At 39.7% G+C, this 11896-nt stretch overlaps 1 protein-coding gene across 1 annotated transcript in view; it reads left to right on the top strand.

Moving 5' to 3' along the window:
• Window positions 1–20: 20 nt before the first annotated feature.
• Window positions 21–11896, top strand: part of Pex1 (peroxisomal biogenesis factor 1) — a 39309-nt gene continuing 27433 nt past the window's right edge. The window contains exons 1-8 of the mRNA XM_048340016.1: window positions 21–448; window positions 3160–3303; window positions 5999–6082; window positions 6508–6622; window positions 6718–7466; window positions 9694–9813; window positions 10557–10680; window positions 10876–10991. Of these exons, the coding sequence (XP_048195973.1) occupies window positions 320–448; window positions 3160–3303; window positions 5999–6082; window positions 6508–6622; window positions 6718–7466; window positions 9694–9813; window positions 10557–10680; window positions 10876–10991 (1581 nt within the window). The 5' untranslated portion in view covers window positions 21–319. The remainder of the gene's footprint in view (window positions 449–3159; window positions 3304–5998; window positions 6083–6507; window positions 6623–6717; window positions 7467–9693; window positions 9814–10556; window positions 10681–10875; window positions 10992–11896) is intronic.

Raw genomic sequence — 11896 nt, 5'->3', positions numbered from 1 at the left:
TGCGCTCCTATAATCCAATAAGAGAGCGAGATGGATCCAGGCGTGCTAGGATTGGCTGGAGGAACTGTTTTTTTTTTTTTAAGCGTCGACCATCGTTTCCGGAGAACGAGAATTTGACGAATCAGGTACCACCCCCTGGCGGCAAGGCGGAGAGAACCCGAGGCTGAGCGAACTTCGCTGGTCTCTCCCACTACAGGCGCCGAGCACCGTGGGAGAGAAGGAGGGGCCGATCGATCTTCTCGGGCTCCGACGCCCTCGGCCTGCCGGGCTAGTCAGACACCGAGGCTGTGTGGGCTGACCCGAGCGGCGCCTTGGGAAGATGTGGGGCGGCGACCGCCTCGCGGGTGCGGGAGCTGACGGGGCGGCCGTGACCGTGGCCTTCACCAACGCTCGGGACTGCTTCCTCCATCTGCCCCGGCGCCTCGTGGCCCAGCTGCACCTGCTGCAGGTAACGCGCGGGCTGCGGGACCCTGGACGGCAGCCTGGAGGTGGGACGCGGCCCCGCCGCGATCTGTCCCAGCCGAGGGGCGTCGGTGAGGGGGGGAGGGCGAGGGGGGGGAGGCTGCCTGCTGCACGTGGGGCACCGCTTAGAGGCCAGACGAGGGGTCGTTCGGGCACCCTGATCTGGGTAGCGGGGTTTTGCACCCCTACATCGCCTCTAGTGCGGCTTCCGGCCATTGAGTGACTTACTCTCTCTCGGAGTAGACTTTGAACCATGCTAGTCTACTCCCACTCTGCATCCAGAAAGAATTCTCACTCCAGGTTGGAAGAAAGCGCTTGAAAGCGTGTCTTTATCTGTTTGTTTATGTTTCATATTTTGAAGCGATTTGCAAGTGCCAGCTTTGGGGTGCTGGGGTTCCTGTGGGTTAACTGGGCGCCGTTTCCCAAGAGCAAAGCGCCCAAGAGCAAAGGTTAAGGTGATGACAGTTCTACCTTGCACTGCTGGAGCGCAAACGCCTCCGGCGTGCGCTCTGTAGCCGCACACGTAGGGAACTAAGATCTCTTGCACTTACTTGTGTGGAGCGTCACCCCTCGGGACACGGTGGTGGAGGGGTTGCATAGTCCTAATCTCGGGGGGGGGGGGGCTGGAGATGCACCATTCGCAGTATCATAATGGAAAATAGTCTCAGGAGAGTGAGTGTGCACATGGTGAGTGGGGAAGGATTACACTATTTGAAATCGAAATCCTAGATGCATGTTGCCAAATCACAGGCTAGTCCCGCAAGAAATACCTGTTTCCCACGATTTCAAGTAATCTACCTTTCCTCTTGAGCTATTTCTTAGTAACTGTTTTTCTTCTTTTTTATTTTTATCTGTCTTTGAAAATATATTCAGCAGAATGCTTCAGTTCTTGTTATTATTGATGAATTTATTTTACCAGTGAGTCTTTGGGCCTTAATCAGCTTTCTTAGTGAATGGAAGGAGTCAGTCAGTCATCAAGGTAGACCTTAACTTTTGTGCTGTCAGCTCTGTGAGAGATTTTCTGCTTTCAAATCCAAATCTAATGAGTTCATAGGAGCTTAATTTATGTTTCCTTATAATTATGATAATTATTATAATTAATAATTTCATCCTAAGATGTAGTTGTTAAATTTGTCACTGTTTAAGGATTTAGTAGTCTTGCTTTTTGTGTGCAATTTTCAGTCTTCAAGAAATATTCCTAAGAATTAGGTCAAGGGCCGGGGCTGGGAATATGGCCTAGTGGCAAGAGTGCTTGCCTCATACACAGGAAGCCCTGGGTTCAATTCCTCAGCACCACATATATAGAAAATGGCCAGAAATGGCGCTGTGATTCAAGTGGCAGAGTGCTAGCCTTGAGCAAAAAGAAGCCAGGGACAGTGCTCAGGCCCTGAGTTCAAGGTCCAGGACTGGCAAAAAAAAAAAAAAGAAAGGAAAAAAGAAAAAAAAGAATTAGGTCAAGGGTATCTTTTAGAAACTCAAATGTCTTCAGGCCTAGAACAAAATTCCCATTTCTTCTAAGCTTGTATCAGTAAAATAGGTCATAGGACCCCATTATCAAAGTGATACATGTGAAAAATTATTAAGAAAATAAAATTACACATAATCCTAGAACCTAGAGATAACTAATATTAAGACTTCAGATCAGGGGCTGGGGATATGGCCTAGTGGCTAGAGTGCTTGCCTCGTATACATGAGGCCCTGGGTTCGATTCCCCAGCACCACATATACAGAAAAATGGCCAGAAGTGGCGCTGTGGCTCAAGTGGCAGAGTGCTAGCCTTGAGCAAAGGAGAAGCCAGGGACAGTGCTCAGGCCCTGAGTCCAAGCCCCAGGACTGGCCAAAAAAAAAAAAAAAAAAAGACTTCAGATCAAACCTCCCAGGTTAGCTTCTTTTTCTTTCTCTCTTGCATGTTCACACATATTCACTCACAATTTTTTATCTTACTATTTGTTAAAAAGTCATCATCAGTTAATGTTTTAGTATAAATTGCTATAGTTTGTTCACCATGATTGGCCATTTGGATTATACTCAAGTTTTAGAAATTAAAAGTGATACTGTGCTGGGTCTGAAATCTGAAAATTAAAGTTTGAAGCCAGCATGCACAGACAAATCTTTGAGACACTTATGCCCAGTTAGCTAGCAAAAAGACAGAAGTACAGGTATAGTTCAATTGGTAATATACCAGGCTTGATCAGAAAAAATTAAGGAATAGCACCCAGGAACTGAGTTGAGCTCATGCCCAAGTTCCAGTGCAAGACAGACAGACAGATGAAGGGAAGAGGGAGGAAGAGGGGGAGAGGAGCAAAGGAGAGAGGAGAAGAGAAAGGGAATATACTACAGATAATCTGGTGACATTTTTGGTTTGGTTTAGTTTGCTTCTTTGAAAGAAGATATTAGAAGATATGTGTGTGTGTAAAAGTCTGTGTATGTTAATCCAGCTACCTATTGTCATTTTAAGTTCTGAAACAGTTAAATTGATTTGAAATACAAGGGTACCGGCTTTCTGCATAACATCACTAGTGTTGGCTGTTGAAAATGGTTATAGCCTTTTAAATGATATGACAGATGCGGATAACAGCTATGAGCTGCTGTCTTAGAACTTTTTTTTTATGTGTATAGATTGCAATAACAGTTCATCTGAATCCATCATACCATATGAAAGCTTTCAAATCTTTTTCCCATTCTTTGTATGAATAGAATCAAGCTATAGAAGTAACCTGGGGTCACCAGCCTGCATTCTTGAGCTGGGTGGAAGGAAGGCATTTTAATGATCAAGGTGAAAATGTGGCTGAAATTAACAGACAAGTTGGTCAGAAACTTGGACTCTCACATGGGGAACAGGTAAGTCCAAAATGATGGCAGAAACTTTCTTCTGATGTCTCATAACAGCAATGAAATAAAGATTAAAGTTTGGGCTGGGAATATGGCCTAGTGGCAAGAGCGCTTGCCTCCTACACATGAAGCTCTCGGTTCGATTCCCCAGCACCACATATATGGAAAACGGCCAGAAGGGGCGCTGTGGCTCAGGTGGCAGAGTGCTAGCCTTGAGCAAAAAGAAGCCAGGGACAGTGCTCAGGCCCTGAGTCCAAGGCCCAGGACTGGCCAAAAAAAATTTAAAAAATAAAGATTAAAGTTTATTTACAGCCAATTTCAATATCATAGGGTGATTACAAGGCTTAGTGCTTTTTGTTGTTGTTGGTTTTTTTGCCAGTCCTGGGGCTTGGACTCAGGGCCTGAGCACTGTCCCTGGCTTCTTTTTGCTCAAGGCTAGCATTCTGCCACCTGAGCCACAGCGCCGCTTCTGGCCGTTTTCTGTATATGTGGTGCTGGGAATTGAACCCAGGGCCTCATGTATCGGAGGCAAGCACTCTTGCCACTAGGCCATATCCCCAGCCCCGGCTTAGTGTTTTTTTAAGTATGCTCTTCATATTGAAATTGGCTATACTTCATTAGTTATTATCTTGCTTTTTGCTATGCTTTCTGCTTGATTTTATTTCTTACATTCTTCACTTCTGGTCAACTTTTATGAAATTATTTCTCCTTTATGAATTGAGTTTTATTTTCCATTATTGAGCTGAATTTCATTTGCTTCTGATGTTCTGTGCTTACCAATTCTTTCTAAATGTCTAAACTGTGGAACTAATATGTTCATTGTAAATACTTTATAGTTGGAAGGTTTTTATTTACTGTATTTTCCCTTCTAATAAATTTTTATGGTTTGTTGGAATCTCCCTGGACTTGGAGGATTTAAAGAATGAAGTTATACATTTTTACCCCCATAAACTGTATCAAAGATACCTTTCTAAAGGTATCATTCCTTGGTGTCATCAGGTTCCAGGAGCCCCACAAAAACTAAAGTCTGCCAATGGGCATGTGCCTTATATAAGATGTCATAGTATTTGCTACATTCTCCTGTATACTTTAGATTATCACTAGATTACTTATAAAAACCTAATTCATTGTCAATACTATGTAAATAGTTATACTATGTAGGAAAAAATGACAAGAAAATTCTGCACATGTTAAGGACAGATGCAATTTTCCCCCTCAGATTCTTTCCATCTACAGTTGGTTGAATCTGCAGAGGAACCCATAGATACAAATGATATGAATTGAACACTCAGTATATATGTGATCTTTTATTTTAGCAGTGCCACTAAGACACTGTCTCCCAGGGACACATTGGTGGGGACAAAAAGTGGACTTGCTTGTTCAGGAATCTTAGTATCTTGTTTGTTTGGAGCTGCTTTTATGCTTCTCAGAATCATCCATTCAAGTAGAGTCTAAGGAAGGGACTGAGGGCAAATTCACTGACATGGGGCACTTGGAGGTAATTCTACTCCAGTCCACAAAAGCAGAGAGGAAAGGCTGGTTACCTAGAACATTTAACACTTGGTGGTTTGATTCCCTTAATCTACTGATATGAATAGCAAAGGGGAAAGAAAATAAGATGGTGGTCTTCAGCTTCATTAAGGTACCACAGCATTACATGTATCTGTTTTATAACTGAGTAAGTGGGTATTTGCTCTTGTTGTTTTTTTTTTTTTTTTTCTGTGAAGGATCGTGCTTTGAAATAATTGTCTCTGATCTCTTATTTCAGTTTAGTTTCCTAGCAGCACCGTGATGAACCTAGTTTTAAAACTAACAGTTGCAAAACACTTTTAGAAATTATATTATTTATATATTAGTTCAAGAAATGACTACATCTTCTCCCTTTCTTTCCTTCTCTCTCTTTCTTTCTTCCCTTCCTTTCTTCTTTCCTTCTCTCTTTCCTTCCTTCCTTTCTTTCTTTTTTCCCCTTCCTATCTTTCTTTTTCTCTTTTTCTCTCTCTGTCTTTCTTTCTGTGTCTTTTTCTCTTCTTCTCTCTCCCCTCTCTTTCTCTTTTTCTCTTCCTCTCATCTCCTCTCTTTCTTTCTTTCTGTCTGTCTGTCTGTCTGTCTGTCTCTCTCTCTCTCTCTCTCTCTCTCTGTAAAGGATTTTGCTGTATCAACCAGTTTGGCCTTGAACTCATGATTCTTCTGCCTCTGCCTCCATAATAGCTGGAATGACAGGCATATGACACAGTACATGGTTCTTATATTTACTTTTGGGGAAAACGTTATGTTAGGATATTCCTTTATTTTTATAATTTCCTGTGAAATATTTTTCCTAAAAAATTGAGTATATCAAAGTCTAGCTAAGAATAAGTACTTATGGGCTGGGGATATAGCCTAGTGGCAAGAGTGCCTGCCTCGGATACACGAGGCCCTAGGTTCGATTCCCCAGCACCACATATACAGAAAACGGCCAGAAGCGGCGCTGTGGCTCAAGTGGCAGAGTGCTAGCCTTGAGCGGGAAGAAGCCAGGGACAGTGCTCAGGCCCTGAGTCCAAGGCCCACGACTGGCCAAAAAAAAAAAAAAGAATAAGTACTTAATAAATGTTTGTCACATGAAGTATTGTAGATATACACACACACAGAAAAAGAAAGACCTTATTATTTTCTAGGCCTACAGGAAGTCTTGTAATGTCATTTCAACTTTTGAATTTTTTTCCAGGTGTTTCTCAAGCCATGCCCCCATGTGGTATCTTGCCAGCAAGTTGAAGTGGAACCCCTCTCAGCAGATGACTGGGAGATACTGGTAAAGAAAAGCTAAAGACTTTCTCATTTTAAAATTAAGCGACTTCAAAATATCAGTGGCTTTAGATGTTTCTTCTCGCCATTATAAATTCTGAGCTGAATTATAAGAATGAGTTGATAGAGATCTAATGTATAATGTGAGTTCTATAGATAAGAAATTGTATTGAGTTGGATTCATTCTAAGCATGTAAATTTTAAGTACTTATTTATCACCTTTAAAGAATGAGTAACTGTGATAGAATGGATTTGTTCATTTTCTTAACAGTGCTAATCTTTTGGCTCTATGTACAAAATACTCTATGGCATCTTGTTGTATACCTTAAATATATACAATATGATTTAAAATAAGGAAGAATGAACTGAGATTTCCATACTAGACTTGGGATGGACGCATGTGAAGTGAATTCACTTTTCCTTTGGTTCTAGGAGCTGCATGCCGCTTCCCTTGAACAGCATCTTCTAGATCAAATTCGAATCGTTTTTCCAAAGGCCATTATTCCTATTTGGGTTGATCAACATACATACATATTTATCCAGATTGGTAGGTGTGATTGTGCTGTTTGCCATTGCACTCTGAACTCAGGTGTGAACAACGCAGAGGTGAACACACACTAATGAGCTCTATTTTCTACACAGTTGCACTAATGCCAACTGCCCCTTATGGAAGGCTGGAAACTGATACTGAACTCCTTATTCAGCCAAAGGCCCGCCAAGCCAAAGGAAATACATTGTCAAAAGCATGTGATGTGCAGGGGAAATTTCATAACTATGGAAAAGACCAGAAAGGAATGACAAAAGAACTTCAGTCAAACACAGGAGGCGTTGGATCTAATGAAACAAATTCCACAGTTCCCAGTGATTCATCATCAATGCCAAGTTTGTGGACTATGATAGGAAGCATCTTTTCTTTTGGATCTGAGAAGAAACAAGAGACATCTTGGGGTTCAACTGAAATCAATGCTTTCAAAAGTATACAGTCCCAGGCTGTTCCTCTAGATAACACTTTCAGAGTATGCAGATCTCAACCGCCTAGTGTACGTAACACATTAGCAACTTCTCTGTTCGACAGACACTGTGCAATTCATGTGTTTCCATGGGACCAGGAATACTTTGATGTAGAACCCAGTTTCACTGTGACCTATGGAAAGCTAATTAAAGTACTTTCTCCAAAACAACAGCAAAGCAAAGCAAAGCAGAATGTTCTGTCACCTGAAAGAGAGAAGCATGTGTCAGAGCCGCTAGATCAAAAACAGATTAGCTCAGATCAAAGTCATGAAGCTGATACATACTGTGTGCTAAAGGTAGTCTGGAATGGACTTGAAGAATTGAGGAATGCCATAAAATACACCAAAAATGTAGAACCTCTTCATCTTGGAAAAGTCTGGGTTAGTATAGAGTTTTATAACTTTGGTTAAAAACTTATAATAATTAAATTTCCCTAAATGTTGAATTAGAAATACACACATAGTCAATACAGTAAAGAACAGTGTTCATAGTTTGTGGTGGTGAAGAAGAGTATGCATTTATCCTGCAAACGCTTTATATGGGTAAAGATTGTATAGTATGCTTTCTAATCTAGGATAGTTAGATTGATATAGACCCACAAAGGTCAAAATTATTTGCTTAAGGTTGTATAACTAGTAAGTGGTACAACTAGGATTCAAATCCAGACAGATTGCTCCAGGGTTCATGGCCAGCATAGAGTGTGCTACAAAACTTTGCAGCTTTAATGCCTGCAGAAAATCTGTCCCCAGGGCTGGGAATATGGCCTAGTGGCAAGACTTGCCTCTTTTACGAAGCCCTGGGTTCGATTCCTCAGCACCACATATATAGAAAATGGCCAGAAGTGGCGCTGTGGCTCAAGTGGCAGAGTGCTAGCCTTGAGCAAAAGGAAGCTAGGGACAGTGCTCAGGCTCTGAGTCCAAGCACCAGGACTGGCAAAAAAAAAAAGACAGGAGTTAGTACTCCCACACTACTTAAAGCCTGAGGAGCCATAGACAGTGAGAAATGAAAGCAGTTGCCATCTGTACTCAAATACAATCAACAATGTTGGCATGAGTCTTTATTACCTTATAAGGTATGTTAATGAGGAAGGTTCTTAGTAGTAATTAAATTTGTTTTTAACTTTTGCATAAAATTGTAATATTAATGGGGCACTATATATTTGCGTTAGTCTTTAATTCAAGATATGAACGTTGTTTTTGCTTTTGTCTACCATTAGTACGTCTGAATGTACTCTTTAGAAATTAATAGGTAGTAAAGTGAGATTAAAGGCCCCCCCCCTTTTATATAGTACTGGTGATTTAATTCAGGGCCTCCTAATTCTCTATCACTTCCACCACACTCCTAAAATTCCAAGACCTCTTTTTGTTTTTATTTTGCTTTTTACATAGATTCTCTTGTGATTTTTTTGCCTGAGCTAGCCTTGGACCACTTTTCCTACCTCCATCTCCATCTGTAGCTAGGATTACAGGCATGAGTCACCATACTCAACCTTCAGTGTTATCAGTATTTGGAGAGGAAAAGAATTTCTTGAACATATTTTTATAGTTAAAATTAAAAATGTACAACTTGTCCGAAAGTTGTTTTTAGTGTCATAATTGTGATACCCTTCCCGCTATGTAAGCTTAAAAATGCTTTCATTAATGGGGATGACAAATTATACCTTTACCTGTTAAATTGAAATAGTGTCTCCATGGCAGATTAGCTTCAATCAGTCCAACTCTTTCATTAGTTCTTAGCTTTTTCAAATGAAGACTGTTCAAAGATTTGTAATTAGCATCTCATTTGAGTGTAATTCTATCATGGTTTAAAATGTATTGTGTATAGAGTCAAATACTTCCATTTAAAGCTCTTATACCGGGGGGAAAGTTTGTAGTATAGCAACGTTTGTACTTCTATCCTAATCTGCTATTGATATAGTCTAAATGTTTTTGTCCCTTTGAAATTCATATATTGAAATCATACCCCTAAGGTGGCAGTATTAGAAAGTGAGACCTGGGGCTGGGAATATGGCCTAGTGGTAAAGTGCTTGTCCCGTATACATGAAGCCCTGGGTTCGATTCCTCAGCAACACATACATTGAAAAAGCTGGAAGTGGTGCTATGGCTCAAGTGGCAGAGTGCTAGCCTTGAGCAAAAAGAAGCCAGGGACGGTGCTCAGGCCCTGAGTTCAAGCCCCAGGACTGGCAAAAAAAAAGAAAGAAAGAAAGAAAGTGAGACCTTTGGGAGATAATTAGGTCATGACAGGGAAAGTCCTCGTGCATGGGACCAGTGTCCTTGTAAAGAGATCCAAAGGAACTCCATCACCCTTTATGTCATAGGAGCAAGAAGGAGAGGGTCCTTTCACGAAGGAGTGAAGAGAACCCTTCCCAGACACCAAGTCTGCCAGCACCCTGATCTTAGGCTTCCTGGTCCCCGAAGGTGTGAGAAAATAATCTGCACAGTTGTCATTGTTTGTTATAGCAGCCCAAGCAGACTAAGACAACTATGATTCATTGTGTTGACTTCTGTAATTCCACCTGAATTAACTAACATTAATATGTATGCTATGATGTAGTTGTCATTGAACTTTGAGAATTTATTTATACATTTATTTATTTTTACATTTCAGATTCCAGATGACCTGAGAAAGAGTCTAAACATAGAAATGCATGCCGTAGTTAGGATAACGCCGGTGGACATTGCCCCTGAAATTCCAAGAGCTCTAAAATTACAACCTAGAGAGAACTTAGTGAGTTACATGTATTCCACAATATTTACTTGCTAAGTAGTAAGAATGTTCTGCTTTTGACTAAAAAGACAGAAAAGTGATTTCTTTTCATTGTGTTGAAAGATTTAGAACATAAATTGTTCCATTTTTTAATCATTTTTAAGTGTACAACTCAGTGGCATTCATTACATTCATAATGTTGTACAACCATCAGTGTTTTAAAAACTTCTATCAAAAAAACAAAAACTTGGTACCCACTGAGCATTGACTCCATTCCCTTCTCCATCATGTCTGCATTCCAGAAGGCAGAAGGAAAGGCACAGGCAAAAGCCTTCTCCTTGCAGTTTCTTTGCCTTTGATTAGGAAGAAAAGCCCTGAATTAATGTTGACTGCATGCTATTGGCCACATACGTACTGTTAAGGTGAGAAGAGAGGAGTTTGCTTTCCTCTCCTGATAGCAGAGGGAGGCAAGAGAGAATGGGGTTTGAGTGGTTATTGAGTCAAACTATTCTATTTGTGTCACTGAGTATAGAGACAAAGAACACTTACAGTTTCTCCACTTACATAAATGTTTCTTTCAACTATGCCATATTCATCACCCTAACTGTAATGTCAACCCCATGTTTATCTGTAGCACATAAATGACCCTTATTGGTTTGGTAACATTTACATTTGGTTTAGAAAAGATGTTAAGGCAGGGATATTAAAGTTAAGTCATTTCTTAGGACAACTGACTATTGTTCTTTTTTTCCCCCTCCTTGAAGCCTGAAGATGTAAGCGAAGAAGATGTAAAAACTGTGTTCTCTTCATGGGTACAGCAGTCTGCTACCACCATGCTTCCTTTGATAATATCAGAGGAACAATTTATTAAGCTGGAAATTAAAGATGGTGGGTAAATACATTCTTTTGATCTGTTTTTACAAGATATTTGTAACATTTTTGTTTTTCCAACCTATGTTATATGAGAATAGTGGAATATAGTAATCAGATTTTTACATATTGAAAAATACCTTAAAGTCTCATATTTAAAATCTTCACCTCAACTCCAATATTAACTCTCCTTTTATTATTTCTTTTTAATAGGGTTAAAAGAGTTCGGTCTGAGTATAGTTCATTCTTGGGGAAAAGAGAAAATAAAAGAAAAAGAAAAAAGTATTTTTCTGTTGAGTACCAATCTGCTGCAGAAGATCTCAGTACAAGTAATTACTTTCTATTGAATATTTAGTAAAACAGAATTTATTACATGTGATTGATAATAAAGTATGAATTTCCTTGTAAAAACTTACATTCCAAAGTATATTAGAAACCCAAATGATAAGAGTAAGGAATAACTTGATTTAAAATATTTTATTCTACAATCTCTTTAAGGTGGCTATATGAATTGTTGATTTATCCTACATTTAAAAATTAACTCAGGGGCTGGGAATGTGGCTTAGTAGTAGAGTGCTTGCCTAGTGTGCATGAAGCCTTGGATTCGATTCCTGAGCACTACATAAACAGAAAAGGCCAGAACTGGTGCTGTGGCTCAAGTGGTAGCGTGCTAGCCTTGAGCAGAAAGAAGCCAGGGAAGTGCTCAGGCCCTAGTTCAAGCCCCAGGAGTGGCAAAAAAAAATTTTTTTTTCAGCATAATTGTCAAGAAAAGACTCAGTATTAACTGACAAATGACTCATGAGTCAAAATGCTAATATTTTTAAAACAAATAAAAACCTAGTTTTAGAGGTTTGATTTTAAAAATGCATATTTGCATGCAATTTTGTTACTATTTTGGCAATTTTTAAATTCTCAGCTCTTCATGAGTATTACATTCCTTTTTTTAAAAAAATAAATATTTAAAAATGTATTTTAAAATGCTATGTTTCAGTGAATATCTTAATAGTCATTCTTAAAGAATTGAAGATGCCACTAACCATTTAAAATGTCCCTTGTTTGGGATTAGAAATTGGTTGTTGTTTTTTTAATAGAATTGAAAGAATAGCACTCAGAGAAGATATAACTATAGCATTGTGAAAAGATTAAATGTGACACAAATCAAAATTGCAAATACATATCTGTAAAATGTACTAAGGAGATTACATTCTCTCTGCTAACTGACCATAAATATTTA

The sequence above is a fragment of the Perognathus longimembris genome, chromosome 2 (assembly GCF_023159225.1).
Source record: "Perognathus longimembris pacificus isolate PPM17 chromosome 2, ASM2315922v1, whole genome shotgun sequence".
In the NCBI taxonomy this organism is placed as follows: domain Eukaryota; kingdom Metazoa; phylum Chordata; class Mammalia; order Rodentia; family Heteromyidae; genus Perognathus; species Perognathus longimembris.
The sequence above is the reverse complement of the archived record's forward strand: the minus strand, read 5'-3'. Positions and strand labels throughout refer to the sequence as shown.